The 16,649-nt window shown below is 45.4% G+C and overlaps 1 protein-coding gene across 6 annotated transcripts in view; it reads left to right on the forward strand.

The window, feature by feature from the left end:
- TRIM2 (tripartite motif containing 2) overlaps window positions 1-16,649 on the forward strand; it is a 182,520-nt gene that overhangs the window by 128,035 nt on the left and 37,836 nt on the right. For all 6 annotated transcript variants that reach the window (XM_077477061.1, XM_077477060.1, XM_077477058.1 and 3 more), the window contains exons 2-4: window positions 6,915-7,093; window positions 10,382-10,619; window positions 14,146-14,297. In XM_077477061.1, the coding sequence (XP_077333187.1) occupies window positions 6,960-7,093; window positions 10,382-10,619; window positions 14,146-14,297 (524 nt within the window). In that variant the 5' untranslated portion in view covers window positions 6,915-6,959. The remainder of the gene's footprint in view (window positions 1-6,914; window positions 7,094-10,381; window positions 10,620-14,145; window positions 14,298-16,649) is intronic.

The following is a 16,649-nucleotide window of genomic DNA, read 5'->3' on the forward strand; positions in this document are numbered from 1 at the left end:
TCCGAAGACACAGGACAGCACTCCGACACATGCGCGCGGGAGGCGGCAGTCACGGCACTTGGGAGTGAAGAAACGGCACAATGACATTATTGGCGCACTGCAAGGTAAATCTCTCCTAAACAACGCACATTTAGGAGGTATTCAGGGGCGGTGCTACCACTAGGCAGCCGCCTAGGGTGCCCTGCTGCCTAGGGCGCCCGACCACTGGTGTTCCTACTCTCTTCTTTCAGCAGCAAGCAACTAAGTCTCAGCATCAGCAGGCTCCGTTCACACATAGTGTCAGCAGCGGAGGACTGGGTCCATGTCCCGACTCCCGAATGAATGGAAGCAAGCAAACATTCATCGGTGGTAACCGGTATGCTGCATTTGATGGGCACTGGTGAGGCTGCATTTGATGGGCACTGGTGAGGCTGCATTGATGGGCACTTCCTTTAAAAAGGAGGGGTTTACATGGGCAGGGTAAAGGAGCCAGGGGTGAAGCCAAGGGGGCGGCAGTATGAGGTTTTGCCTAGGGTGTCAAAAATCCTTGCACCAACCCTGGAGGTATTTCCACTACCTATGGGTAAGCCTTACCCAGGGCAACCATCAAAAATTTTGGGGCCCCTTACACAGCTTCAGGCCTGGGCCCCCCGGGACCTGACCACTAACATTCCCCAGGACTTGCCGACTGGCCATCCCACTGAGTCCTTCTGAGCACCCATTTATATTTCAACACTATCCCCACCTCCACCCAACACCATCCATCCCTCTCCCCAATATATCCCCACCTCCGCCCAGCATCATCCATCCCTCTCCATAATATATCCCCACCTCCGCCCAGCATCATCCATCTCTCTCCATAATATATCCCTACTTCCGCCCAGCATCATCCATCCCTCTCCATAATATATCCCCACCTCCGCCCAGCATCATCCATCCCTCTCCATAATATATTCCTACCTCCGCCCAGCATCATCCATCCCTCTCCACAATATATCCCCACCTCCACCCAGCATCATCCATCCCTCTCCACAATATATCCCCACCTCTGCCCAGCATCATCCATCCCTCTCCATAATATATTCCTACCTCCGCCCAGCATCATCCATCCCTCTCCATAATATATCCCCACCTCTGCCCAGCATCATCCATCCCTCTCCATAATATATTCCTACCTCCGCCCAGCATCATCCATCCCTCTCCACAATATATCCCCACCTCTGCCCAGCATCATCCATCCCTCTCCATAATATATTCCTACCTCCGCCCAGCATCATCCATCCCTCTCCACAATATATCCCCACCTCCACCCAGCATCATCCATCCCTCTCCACAATATATCCCCACCTCTGCCCAGCATCATCCATCCCTCTCCATAATATATCCCCACCTCCGCCCAGCATCATCCATCCCTCTCCATAATATATCCCCACCTCCGCCCAGCATCATCCATCCCTCTCCACAATATATCCCCACCTCCGCCCAGCATCATCCATCCCTCTCCAGGATTCTGGGCGGGGATGGGGATATATTGTGGAGAGGGATGGATGATGCTGGGCGGAGGTGGGGATATATTATGGAGAGGGATGGATGGTGCTGGGTGGTGATGAAGATGATTGAGTTGCAGTATGAAAATGGATGAGGATGACTCTCCACAATGTAAGTCTCATCTCCACCTAGAGTCATCCTCATCCATTTTCACACTGCAACTCAATCATGTCAGCTTGTCAGCCAAGGAGAATGAGATTAAATAAAGTCCAGATCGACTACAGCACAGGGGGCACAGCAGCACACACTAACTTCACTTTTTTTGACTAACCCTCCATGATACTCATATCTTTTTGCATGCACCTGATAGATCTAGGTTACGCTCACCGCTGACCACACCCCCCTGCCCGTGTCTCGGCCAATCATACTGAAAACTAGCCTCGCAGCAGCCAGGGAAGGAATAGGAGTGAGTGCTGGCCGTGATCACCTGCTGGGGCGGAGTCAGAAAAGCGGTGCAGGCTTGCCCAGGCTTGCATTATTATATGATAATCCTTTTTTTGCTATTCTCTATAGCGAGCGAGCGAGCAAACAAACAAGGGGGGCGGCTAGTGAAAGTGATAGGAGGCGGAGGATTCTCCTTCTCTATAGCGCGCGCAGGCTAGCGGCGACACAGGCAACAATTATGTTTCATGTGCTGCTGTGGGGGGCCCCTCAGGACGTTCGGGCCCCTTACACGAGTACTGCTTGTACCCCCCCTGATGGCGGCCCTGGCCTTACCTATAGGTAAGTGACAATCAGGGGTTTACAACCAATTTAAGTGTGCTGCTGCATTGGATTTTCTTATTAGGCTTTTTCTCTGATTACCTGGCGAATCCTGCCAGTAACACATTTTCTTGTTTTAGGGTGACAACCCACTTGCTGTTCTCTATATCTATAGAGAACAAGTGTTGTCACTCTAGTATAGGGCTTCACCTCCTCCATTTCCCCATTAGATAGCGGGAGGTGTTTTTGTAGTCCACATAAAGAACTAGGAACAGTTCTAACTGATATGAATACAGCATAGAAATCACAGGAAATTATTCACTTGCAGGATATTATTTTGCACTTATGGAACACACAGACCTTCAATGGTATATTAAACACCAACAGAAAGCAAATAAGAAATGTTCATTGTTGGGGTTTACATATACGTTACAATCTCTAAGCCATATTTACATATTTTACTATGAAGGTAAAATGCACCTTTTATACATTTGAAAAGACTTGTTTATTTCATGATCATGTCGTCATGTATGGCTGTGCTGCTAGTGTTGTCATAATAAAGAAGGACCACGAGTGTAAAACGAATATCCAGGAGAAGGGGGTAATATTTATTACAACATGGTGGTACTGTGTGATTATTATTAAACTTAACATAATCTGTCTAATTTACTGGTTCATTTCATACGCGATATATTTATGTTGACAATTTCCACAATAGCCTAATGCAATTAGGCTATTTTCTTTAGCTTGGCAATAAAATCCAGTGATAGATAAATCTTTATATCCCTCTTGTGTAGTATCTGGTTTTCTAGTATGGGTAATTGCACTGGCTGATTAGTCTAATTGTTTAACGGCAGCCTACGCCCTGGGTATGGGCATTCTGCTTTGAATTATATTTACATGAGTGCTTAGAGTCATTTTTCAGTTGTTTAGCAGAGTATGTTGGCTGGAAACTACAACCTAGCGTATCATCAAGAGCCCTTTTCACACCTATACATATGCATACGTACTGTAGTAACCGACGTGTATGGATGCATTTTATGTGTGTGTGCTCTTTATGCACGTGTGCTTTTCTTGTGCATATGTTATGCAAATGGTGGAGAAACATTTTGAACTGGGATTTTTCATTGCATAAATGTGTTGGGAACATTCTAAATGTGCATTAGGCCTCTTTCACACGGGGCGGATCCGTGATGATCCACCCCGTGAACATCCGCTTGCTTGGCGGGGATCGGCGCTGAGCAGGAAGATGATAGGTCCGTCTCTGCACACTCTGCAGTGACGGACCTGTCAGAGCGTCGTTCTCCCCTGTGGGAGATCGGATGATGATGGACCGTAGAGTCCATTGTCACCTGATCTGATCCGCAGACAGATGGAAAAGTAGGTTTTTCCTCCGTCACACTTTTTTGTATTGGAGCGGGTCGGATGTCAGCGGACATGTCGCCGCTGACATCCGATTCTCAATAGAGGTCTATGGAGCATCCGTTCAGGTCCGCTTAAAAAACTGACTGGCGGACCTGAACGGATCGTTCGTGTGAAAGAGGCCTTAGTCTGTTTCTCATTTGTTTGAACATCCTAGTCGTATGATTATGTCAGATTTTTGAGTCTCAAAGCAGTACATTGTTTTGCATAGAAAATTGGTGTTTTGTATTTCAGGCCTGTAATTCTTAGTAATACACTTTAGGCCTCATGTACACTGCTGTTGGTAAATGGAAATTTAGGAGCAGTTGGGCATTTTTTTCAACTGCTCCTGAACTCTCCTCTTATCTTATCTTATCAGTACATGTACACAAAGTCATTTTATAGTCGTTTCTAGGCAGTTGCATTTGGAGGCTTTTTTTTTGGAACCCAAAAAAATGCAATCCGAAGCTGTTTAGAGGCATTCCGAATGCAGCTAAATGTGGCTACCCACGTTTAGGTGTGTTTTTGTCTAGTAGTAGCGTTTTTAAAGGGAAACATTTTACTTCTGAGTCTGGAAAATGCTAAAAACACAACAAAAACTCAATTATTACTATATACAAGCTTGATATACCATGACATATTCCCCTCATCAGCCAACTTGCATTACTTGGCACTGAAGTTGAATAGGAATTTCACTCACCCGTCAACCATTGAAAATTTAACCTGATGAACCCACGTTGAGTTTGAGACCCTAATGTCTGGCTGTTTGCATTTCTTTATGACCCAACATGTTATAAAGTTTTCAGCTAGCTAATGAGATCCTTACAATTGTCTCTTCCTACACCCAGCCTGCAATCCTATATCAATCTCTTACGTGTTCTGCCAACTAGATGGGCTCTAACCTTTTCCAAGAGAATGTCAAAGGTAGCAATTGACATGCGTGCAAAATTAAAAAAATTCTCTGGGTAATTACGCAGCTGAACATACATAGTAGAAAAGTATCCTGTGAACATGCGTTGCGCCATCAATGGATGTGTCCAGTAGCGACGAACTCTGGTCCTCTCACGCAATTTTCTACGTGTTTGGAGCCTCAGCAAAAGCAACATCCTGAGCATTTCCTCACACATGCTCATCATGGGATCCATGTTAACAAATCAACCAAAAAATAACAGCTAGCTACAAGCACACTGCTCTCTCAGCTACTACTTACACTGGTAAAATCCCAGGATTTTAATCGGGACGGCCTTTTGATTGGGACGAGGGTCCAAAAATCTGGATTGTCCTGGCAAAATCGACAAAATCAGGACTGTTGACAAGTATGCACTCTATCCAAAACAAAGACAGAAAAAGTTTTGTCTTTAGTTATACGGTACTTTAAGTGCAGTCAAACTTTTAAAAATATCTAGTACGAGGGATATGACTTCTTGTTAATCGGACGTGTCCCTTGATCTGCTGGCTGCTGTTTTTATTAAAATCTCCCTCTATCGAAAGTAGAGTATAAAAAAAATTGAGAAAACCTGGGCTGTAACATGTTCTTATTAAAAAGGCTGAAAACCTATATTTAAAATTGACATAGAAGTGTAGTGCTCCCTAATGAATTTACATCCAAGTGCATATAATGCCATTCTTTGTCCACATACAATAGAAATGATAGAAACCCAGATAGAAATGCGCCACCTCCAACAGCACACACTGCCTCTTACCAAATGGAGTTGACTACCTATTACAAGTGGTCAAAGCACACCGTTGTGCTCTAAGAATGGTTCTCAAAAAGATCCAGTTCACCAGCTATCACATCCTCTTCTCGTAGAATAAGCCTTGATTTCTTTTCTGGAGGGAAGATGCATCCATTGTGCATTGTGCCATCTGACCATCCCAGAGGTGGGCTTCTAAGCCGAGTCTAATAGCTGGAGGATCGGATCTTTTTGTGAACCATTCTTGGAACATAACTGTGTTCTTTCACCACTTGTAATAGGTGGTCAGCTCCATTTGGTAAGAGGCTGTGTGTGCTTCTGTTGGGGGTGGTGGATCTCTATCTGGGTCACATTTCTATTGCATGTGGATAAAGGACGGACATTATATTCACTTTGGTGTAAATTAATTAAGGAGCGCTACACTTCGCTCTTGATGAGTGTCTGTCACAGGTCTGTTGGCTCTATGAACCCCTGCTGCACTGGAAGATTATTTTAGTATATATATTTTTTTCTCACTAAACTTTAACATTTCTTCCACAAACCTTTTTTCTGGAGGTCAGTAATGTGATAGTCTAAAATGAAATGAGACATGACTGATGTTCTCTTCTCCTGTTCTCTTGGTAACTGTAGCTTATTAGATACTTGGAGCGGTGCTGCCTGCCAGTGTGGACTTCAGAGTCTACATCATACACTTGTTCATGAATGTGCACTGCGTTCAACTGCAGGAGGCAAATTTGTACTGGAAATGGAGTCATAAATAAACATAGCATGCTTTGTTATAGTAAGCACTGTGCTTGCTTTGCATGTAACGTGATTTGCATATGCATTGTGGAGTATGCCGTGCTACACGCTACATTTCCAAGGGATTACAGTGCAGATGAAGCTTTATTTTCAGTGATTTGTGATTTTCCTGTTTTAAAGATCACACACACAGAATTATTCAAATTGGGATCTGGGGTGACATATATTGCCTGCTGTAGATGCACATTCGGTGAAAACCTATCTTCTGAGAGTTTTAACACTCTTGAAGGCTATTTGTTCATATAGATTTCTGATTATTCTGACACTTGCTGCATATTCTTTACAGCTGAGCTTCAGCTATGATCTTTTTCGTATACGTTAAGCTTGTACCAATGCAAGTGTGTGTATATCTCCTATATGATGGGCTGCTGGGGAAGCTGTCAAATGCTGTAGTAGCGCCATGATTATCCAGGTCCTGTGCCAAGCAGCTTCCCTACAGGGGGTCGCTCATGCAGCACTGCCACCATTTGTATTAGTCATATTAATAACTAGCAGAGTTCTGTTTTAATTGTTTTGTCATTCATTTCTGCTGGGTCCACACAAAAGCATTAGCTGGAATGTTTCCTTATGTATATACAGTATGTCTATATTCCTCTCTAGCATTTTACGTGGTTCAGTACGGTCAATTCAATCACATTAAATGAAGACATGCCCTGAATTATTTTAGAAAAATCTAAAGAATATTTGATATTAAAAGATGATTGTCTTTTAGAAATGTCTCACTTATTTCTCACAAGTAATACTGGATAGGTTTATATATTAAAGGCTTTTTTTTTTTTTTTTTTCCAGTGTGCAAGGTGGAAGGGAACTTAACCCACATGTCAGTGGTCTAGGATGGCCAGTGAAGGCTCCAATATCCCTAGCCCTGTGGTGCGACAGATCGACAAGCAGTTCCTAATCTGCAGTATATGTCTCGACCGCTACAAAAATCCTAAAGTTCTTCCCTGTCTGCACACTTTTTGTGAGAGGTGAGTTGTCCTAGAGTGCCAAGGGATTTTCAGGACAATGCCTGAAATTGCAATATTGAGGGCTAGGACTGTACCCAATATTGTACCCACTATTTCATCAAAAAGGATGTTTGTTTCAATACATTTGTCCATCATGTGTAGCTGCTAAAAACATAAATAACAGCCAGTTCATTGCCAAACTTATCTCCTATTTTTATATATTTTCAATGTCTCCTTACTATGTAATATTGACACTGTACATCATAACTTGAGTTAATATAATCATAATAATTGAAGAACCTAAAGCAGACCCTCATCCATTATAGGGGGATCTTTAGAACCTAATTTCATCCATTACAAAAATGTTTTTCTCTTCTGCCCCCCCCCCCCCCCCTGCAGAACTGGTGTGTTTTACCACCAGGAGGCACAGGCACGCTACCAGATTCCGTACATGCGCAGATGTGATTCAAGTATCTGCCAGGTATTCAGGACCTACAGCATGTTTGTGCATGTGCAGAAGATCCCCCATGCATCCGTACAGATGCCATGGGTCTGTACAAGGTTCCAGATACTAAAACCCAGCAGTATCTGTGCACATGTGCAGGTCTCCCCCTTGTATGCACAGACCTACTAGAAGTATATTCACAGAGTATGTTCACAGCACACATCTTCAGGGTAAAAGATGAGCTTTGTCATGATTAGAAAGTTCCATAATTTCTCCCACCAATTTTGTGTTTCTGCCCAGTTTGGGCCTTAGTCCTAGCCATTGGGACGAATTAAGGAACTTTCTAATCGTGACAAACAAAGCTTATATTTTACCCTGAAGATGTGTGCTGTGAATATACTTCCATATCTGGTGGATGTCAAACCCTCACATATTCCCAGTGAACAGCCTCAGATGATACACAGGGATGAAACAAATCTCCCTACGTAAGTTTTACATGCATATCTGCTGTCTTCAGCTTTATATATCTTTAGAAAGTTCAGATCGTGTTCGATTTTCTCTTCCTGGTTAGTACGGCAGTTAAGCCTGGGCATACTGCCAAGACAGCTGATTGGAGGAAAGGCGCACATACACACACACACCCTCTCCTCATAGGTAGACTTTGAGAGCTGTTTGTTGAATCATTAAGCTCTGTTCTAATCTATTTATAACATCCTCCCCAGCACAAAACTCCGGCTGCTTTTATCTTCTGTGTCGGAGAACTTGTCAAACGTTCTCATGCTGATAACAGAAGAAGTGGGGGGGGGGGGGGGCAGGAGAAGGCTGCGGGACATAGGGCTTTAGGCTGCTTTCACACTGGGGCGAGAGCAGCGTCGGCGGTAAAGCGCCGCTATTTTTAGCGGCGCTTTACCGTCGTTTTAGCGGCGGTGTGCGGGCGCTAGCGGGGTGGTTTTAACCCCCGCTAGCGGCCGAAAAGGGGTTAAACCCGCCCGCAAAGCGCCGCTGCAGCGGCGCTTTGCCGGCGGTATTGCCGCGGTGTCCCATTGATTTCAATGGGTAGCAGCGGTATAGGAGCGGTGAATACACCGCTCCTTCACCGCTGCAAAGATGCGGCTGGCAGGACTTTTTTCACCGTCCTGCCAGCGCATCGCTCCAGTGTGAAAGCCCTCCGGCTTTCACACTGGAGTTAAAGGGGCCGGTTTTTTTCAGGCGTTATACAGGCGCTATTTATAGCGCTGTAACGCCTGAATACCGCCCCAGTGTGAAAGCAGCCTTAGAGAGAGATAAGAAAGCACTGCAGATAAGTGCCCAGCTCAAATTTCATGAATCGGGTTTACATCCACTTTAACATTTTTATGTCCTTGTAATACAATATCGCTTCATTTCAAAGAAACAGCCCTCTCTATGTAAAAACGATCCTTTCTAGGGTCAACATTGATCTAACAGTTGCACAGATGCAGAAGAATTCAAACATCCAGAAAACCTGTATCCTTTGCCAGAATTAATGGTCTGTGTTTCTCTTCAACCACTAGATGGTCATGTGCATGTAGCAGTTGTATGATTAGAATTGCTAATAGGAGAAGACCTTGTAGCACAGATGCTGAGGATCCTAGACTTTACATACTTCCCTTTCTTGCATTTCCAAGGACAGCATGAATTTATATGCTGACTATTTTGGTGTGGGGGTACCGGGGTCCTTTATATGCATATTCAGGATTTGGGAAAATCTCCAGAGTCATAGAAATATTTCGTTATAATATAGGACCTATTTGCAGTATGGACATTCATGTGTGTAGCACCCTGATGTTTAAACCAAGCCAGGGACCCAGCAGGGAAGCGGGGAGACACTTGAAGACGCTACTGTGTGCTACGGCGAAGGAGCTCTGGGGATCCAATAGCTAGTGGATCTGGAGTCTAGTGAGAGACTGGGAGCTCGATGAGTGAAGACCCACAGTGTGTGAGTGTGGGGTAAAGAGAAAGGTTTGTGTTGCAAATAGTTGAATACCATTACAGTTAGATGGCTTTCACACCAAGCCGCCCATAGCATCGGCAGTAAAACACTGATATTTTTAGCAGCGTTTTACCGTTGGATTTGCAGCGCATTTCGGCAGCTAGCGGGGCGCTTTTACCCCCCGCTAGTGGCCCAAGAAAGGGTTAAAACTGCCCGCAATACACCATAATAGCAGCGTTTTGCCGACAGTATTGCAGCGCTGCCCCATTGATTTCAATGGGGAGCAGCGGTGGAGGAGCGGTAAACACACCGCTCCAAAGAAGCTGCTGGCAGGACTTTTCCTGACGTCCTGCCAGCCCTCGGGCTTTCACACTGGAGACAACGGAACAGCAGTTTAAGAGCGGATTGCAGGCACTATTTCTAACGCTATAGCGCCTGCAAAATGCCCTCGGTGTGAAAGGGGTCTTAGTAACAGCTACAAGATTGTTGCCATAGGAGACCGTGAACCTACCTCTACAGAAGTGGTGTCTGGTTGGAGGCCTTCACCTGTATAACTGTTTACCTATAGAAGTCTCAGGGTCTGCCAATTATGTTTGCATCTACTTAAGGGTGTCCTGGCCCCAACCCTCTCTCCCACAGTTATGTTTGAGACAATAAATCTCTTTGCATTCAAAAAGTATATGGCGCCCACCTGTTTATCTTGCATTACACCCACCATGCCTTGTAACCCACTACACTGAAGGATGTCGGCTCTCCCAACCCTGGAGGTAACTATTAGGCCTTAAAAGGTTCGGGACTTTCCTACATGTGTATTGCTTTTTTGGCAGAATTTTTCAAAGCATATTTGGCTTCTGTTTTTGGCCCAGCTCCATACAGTGAGTAACCATCTTTATCTTTTCTTGTGATGTGACAGGTGTTTGCAGAACTACATTCCAGCTCACAGTTTGACCCTCTCTTGCCCAGTCTGTCGCCAGACTTCAATTCTACCCGAGAAGGGTGTGGCTGCGCTACAGAACAACTTCTTCATTACTAACCTGATGGATGTGCTGCAGAGGAGTCCAGATAATGGTATTGAAGAGTCCTCCATCCTGGAGACGGTGAATGCTGTTGCTGCTGGAAAACCTTTGTCTTGTCCCAACCATGATGGAAATGTAAGAAATCCAACAAGATGGAAATAACCAAACCATATATGGTGTATTAAAATAAAAACAAAGCTGCACAGTAATTTTTAAATAGGGGATTATGGGGACAGTTTTGAGAGTAAATAGAGATGAGCAAAACGGAATTAAAGCCAGATTGCACCATGTCATACATTCACATGATGCCGTTAGCTAGTGCCAAATAGTTTGCATTATATTTCATGTTTGGTGGCCCTTGGTTCTCAAATGCTTCCCTGCGTGCCTTTTTATCCTTCCCACCCCCATCTCTACCCCTCATAGGGGAATCAGATGGCCTGTCAGACACAAACCCCATGTAAAAATATTTATGGAGCACTGAGGTCACCTTTCCTAAGTGAAGCCACAAGCTGTCACGCCCGGGTGCTCACAGTTCCAATGGATGTGTCGAGGAGAGGAGCGTGGCTCCGTACGGCTGCATCGCTGGATTGTGGAACAGGTGTCCATTCATTAAAAGTCAGCAGCTAAACTTTTTGTAGCTGCTGACTTTCATTTCATTTCATTTCATTTAAAAGAAAGTCTGGAACTCCGCTTTAAACCTGCTGTCTGAGGGCCTATGCAGAAGCAGGAAAAGCAGTGTTGGGTTGGTACTGTGGGCTTGTAGTCCAACCAGAACTAACTGTTTGTTTTGCTGGCCGGGAAACAGTCATGGTATGGAGGTGGAAGAAAGCTGTCGCCACTAAGGGTCCATCCACCTTGCTACCACAAACCATTGTGAGTAAGCTCAGGCCAGTACCAGAGCAGACTCCTCGCCAGCTGGGGATGGGGAAGAAGTGGGAAATCTTAAGTGCCAAGTCAGGGACCTAGTGGAACAGCAGGGGTGATGCTTGTGGAGTGCAAAGCCAGGGACCTAACGTGTCAGCAGGGGTGCAGCCTGAAGAGTATCTGTGAGTGCCAAGCCAGAGACGCTTGAGGACGATACTGTGTGCTATGGCGAAGGAGCTCTGGGGATCCAATAGCTAGTGGATCTGGAGTCTAGTGAGAGACTGAGAGCTCGATGAGTGAAGACCCACAGTGTGAGTGTGGGGTAAAGAGAACTGTTTGTGTTGCAAATAGTTGAATACCACTACAGTTAGACGGCTTTCATACCAAGCCGCCCATAGCGTCGGTGGTAAAATGCCGCTATTTTTAGCGGCGTTTTCCCTCCGCATTTGCAGCGCATTTTGGCCACTGGCTGGGTGCTTTTACCTCCGCTAGCAGCTGAGAAAGGGTTAAAACTGCCCGCAATATGCCGCAATAGTATCGTTTTGCCAGCAGTATTGCAGCGCTACCCCATTCATTTCAATGGGGAGCAGCAGTAAACACAACTCCGCTTTAAATCTGCTGCCTCTCCCACCCCACCTAACACTTTAACTAACCTATGTAAGAAAGATCTGTATACTTATCTATTTTTAGGCTGCTCCATCCAGTGATCTGATTGCCTGTATGGGCAGGGAGGGAAGTTTCAACGCTACAATAACTCAGTGGGGAGGATTCTCCCATCCTCAAATGTGTGAATGGGTGAATCGGGACATTTTTCCCGTTTTAACCCACTGGTTGTACACAAAAAAAGACTCCTTTTTATGAGCTGCTTTACTGGCCAGATTAACAGGTGAATATAAAAGGGGGGGGGGGGAGACACCTCTAAGAGTTGGTAATCTGCAATATAATGTGTCTTTAGGTTTAATAAATGCCTATGTTATATGTGAATGGGATTTCCATGTGAATGGCTTACTCTGCTGTCAGAAATGAGTAGAAAAAAGTGAAAGGAACTGATTAAATAGGCTGGAGATTAATTCTAACTGCTGTATATACAATCTTGTTTAACCCAACAAATCCTATTGACCTTGTTAATTGTGAACAAATCACTAATTCCTTTGTATGTCATGTTTAAAGCTTAGCAGCAATCGTCCAGATTTTGAGCTAGTGCCAGGCTTGACTTTTTTTTTTCTTATGAGCCTTACAATTGAAACATATAGTGATGGAGTTTGAAATGGTAATATTTTTTTAAAAGGTCATTAAAGAGGTTGGGGATTACTAAATAATTGAACATACATACTCACTGCCATGCTGCAGCATCTGTGACGCGGCAGTTGTCTAACACCAACGACTGGTGTCCAGAATCCTCCTGTGCCTGATGGAATAAACTCTGGGTCTCAAGAGTACAATAGTGCATTTACTCCAGTGACCTTAAAGTGGTTGTAAACCCTTACAAACCACTTTGACCTACAGGTAAGCCTAGATTAAGGCTTACCTGTAGGTCCAAAAATATCTCCTAAACCTATACGGTTTAGGAGATATTTACAAAAAGACATGCACTGCTGTCTACGGTGCATGCGCCATAGACAGCAGCGAGCACGCCACAGATCACGGCGATATGCCGCTGGTGTTGGCTCCCATGCGCATGTGCGGGAGTGACATCATCGCGGCTCCGGCGAATCGCAGCGCCGGAGCAGCGAGACCCGGAAGTCACTCCGGAATACATGGCAGCGGTGAAGATAAAGGAGGAGGACTGCTTTGGGGGCTTAATTTTCAGGTAAGTTATTCATAATGAGCTAGTATGCTATGCATACTAGCTTACTAGCTCATTATGCCTTTGCCTTGCAGGTTGCATTTAAAAAAAAAAAAAAAAAAAAAAATAGCCTTTACTTCCTCTTTAAAGAGAAGCACAGCCAAAAATTCTTTAGCCATACTTCTCTTTTAAAAAGCAGTTTTTGAGCATTAGGTTGGCCAAAACAATGCCATGAGCCTGCGGCAGGCAGAATAAAGCCTTTCCTCATTTTTCTCTCCCAGAGTGACCAGACTGCAAGGTGAGAGGCTGAAGGCTTTATGGGCGGGAGTGCTGTCCTCTGTGTGAGGAAATAAATACCAGTAGGGCATCCTCTACATCTTTGCAGTGCATTAAGTTGTGTGGTCACATTCCATGTCTTAAGGAAGCCTATTTATTTTGAATGAGCTGCAAAGGCACCAGCAGGTAAAAAATAAACACTATTTTCCTCAACAAAACGCACCACAGCGCATTGTAGTGTGTTACCATGGGTTGCTTTAGTGCGTTGATGTGCTATTCAAAATTCATGGCACTGCAACACATGCATAGTATCATGCACAAGTTTTAGTAGCCCCCCCCCCCCCATCATTGCCCCTACACTGACCTCTTTGTTGGGTTCGGGCCCCCCAACAATTGGCAGCAGATTTGGAGTCTATTCTTGGGCTCTGAGACTGCTGTCTTTCCAGCCCTGGCCCATGTAGGTCCAGGGCCTGGGCTAAAGTCCTTAGCTGCTGATCCACCCAATAACATTGCAGTTTCCTCCCCTCTCTCTTCTCCCAGGCTGCACTGTCCAATCAAGCATCAGAGAAAAGAGAGATCCAGTATAGCAGCCTCTATAAGCAGGCTGCAAGCATGGAGGAAACTCTATTGGACAGAACGTTTTTTGGCTAAAAATTTGGTGTGAAATTAGTGCCTACTTTATGTAATCCCATGTTCAAAAATGATCTAAACCTGTTATTTTATGTTCTGCTGCAGGTAATGGAATTTTACTGCCAGTCATGTGAAACTGCTATGTGCCAAGACTGTACTGGAGGGGAGCATGCCGAGCACCCTACAGTTCCACTCAAAGATGTGGTGGAACAACATAAGGCAGCGCTGCAGGCTCAGCTGGATGCCGTTAAGAAAAGGTACTGCAAAGAATCTTTCTCCTGTCTTCTTATTTACCAGCATAGCTTGGTTAATGAGCTTTGGGCATCGGTGCTTAAATAACTGCAAATGGCTCAAATCACTAAGTTTTATAAAAATCGTTGTTTGCCATGACAGCCAAGGAGAAAAATACAAAACTAGAAAGCCTCAAGGCAGACTTCGTGTTCAGTTTGCTTCAGTGTCTTAAATCTTAAAAACAAAAAATGTATCTTCAACTTCAGCACCCCTGACATTGAAGGGTATTGCTTTTCAGATGGGCAGTAAGGACTGCCACCCATGGAAATGAGGCCTAAATAGTTTGCCCTGCCTTTTTCTGGACAGAGATAAGCTCTGTTTCAGTTAGTGTTTAATGACAACGTTTCCCCCATTTGACAGCGTTTGGGTTGGGAAATTGTCTGCTCAGGCCTGGCTCTCACATACCCAAAAGTACATGGTATTTCTGAGGGTTACAGGAGACAGAGTGGTGAAGGAGCAGGGGAGGGCTGGGCTGGGGGGCAGGGATGCAATTGCCCCCTGGGCTGCTCTGATATGCTATGGCAAAGGCTGCTGTGCCATCAGCTCAAGAGCACACATGAGCAGATCTTGAGCTGGCCGAGTCCAGTACTGTGATCCAGCGATGTCTTCATGTCAGGGCTGACAGTCTGTGTTACACAGCACAGCCCCGCCCAGCCCCTCCCTCCTCCACACCATTGGCTGGCAGAGGCTGGACCTGCTCTTTCTTTCCCCGACCCACACGCCCGTGTGCTGTCTGTGAAGAGAATGTGTGGGGCTGGAAAGTTCAATCTGAGCAGTCAGCTGGAATCCAGTGAGGCTCCTGGGAGGCTGAGACCATCCAAGTAAGTGAGCTCCTCCCTCCTCCTCTCTGCAGCCAAAGAGTTTTTTTTTTCTAGCAGCCTGAGCAGTATGGTGGTATGATGTGGGCTTACACTGGCATGCTGCGGTTTGGCTGCAGTGCTGGTGTCCTGGCAGTCTTCCTGCATGTTGCCCCTGGTCCCATAGAGGCTGCACATTTTTACTGCATGTTCTGAAAGTGCACAAAACGTCCTGCATGCTGCATCTTTGGTGCAATTCCAGAAAATGCAGCAAAAATGTGCAACCTAAAAGAAGTCTTAGGGGCTGTGAAAGCTGCCTGTACACCCGCACTGCAGCACACTAAAGGCTTGTATTCACTTGCAGCAGCCACTCCTCTAAAAAGTGATCCATGCTCAGGTCACTTTTCAGAGGCATTTGACAGGCAGTGAGGAGTTGATATTACATTTCATCCCTGCCTGTTTTAACCCTCTAAATGCCAATCCCTGCAGGTAATGATACGGTTCACTTTGAACTCCACCTCATTTCCATTGCTCTCTGTAGACATTAGATGTGCTCTCACCTTATTGTTTGCACATCTAATATCCAAGGGTACTTTCACACTAGGGCAGTGTGGGCAGTAGTGGTAAAGCGCTGCTCATTTTAGTGGCGCCCTTTTAACCCCAGCTAGCAGCTCAAGAAAGGGTTAAAATCGCCTGTGTTGCTCATTTCAGTGGGCAGGGCACCTCTCCCAAACCGCCCCAATAATGCTGCTTGCAGGACTTTTCAGAATGTCCTGCAAGCGCACCGCCCCATTGTGAGAGCACTTGGGGGCTTTCACACTGGGGTGGCATGAGAGGCAGTTTATAGGCGCTATTTTTAGCAATAAATCGCCTGTAAAGCGCCTTCAGTGTGAAAGGACCCTAAAAAGAGTTCTGTAATGTGGAGTTCAAAGTGAATTTCTACACCTTAGGCCGCGTATACACGCGGGGACTGTTTGCTCAACTTTGTCCGCTGAACAGTGTTTCAGCGGACAGTCCGCTCGTGTGTGGGCTTTCAGCGGACAGTTTCAGCGAACAGTCTGCTGAACAAAGTTTTTCGGAATTTCCGAAAAACTGTCCACTGAAACTTTGTTTCAGCGAACAGTGCCCTCGTGTGTAGGCTTGTTCGTCAAACTAAGTTCCGCGCATGCTCAGAAAGGATTTACACGCCGGAGGTTGCATTGCAGTGTATAGGACGTCGTTTTCTAGTCCCGTCGTACGTGCCGTTCACGTCATCGCGCACGGTTTCAGCGGACTGTTCGTTCATCGTGTGTGGGCAAGTCCGTCCATGCTAAGTTTGAGCGGACTGTCCGCTGAAACTGTTTGACAAACAAAGTTGAGCGAACAGTCCCCGCGTGTGTACGCGGCCTTAGTGGAGCGCCCCTTTCAGAAGATTTGAGGATATTATTAAACAGAGACTGTGGACTCTGGCCACCATAGACAGATTGAAATTCTGCCTGTTCAGCAGAAATTTCAATCAATCTATGTGCAGACTGGTTGTAC

The sequence above is a fragment of the Lithobates pipiens genome, unplaced genomic scaffold (genome assembly GCF_037356315.1).
Source record: "Lithobates pipiens isolate NorthernLeopardFrog02 unplaced genomic scaffold, aLitPip1_a1.2 Scaffold_13, whole genome shotgun sequence".
NCBI classification, from domain to species: Eukaryota; Metazoa; Chordata; class Amphibia; order Anura; family Ranidae; genus Lithobates; species Lithobates pipiens.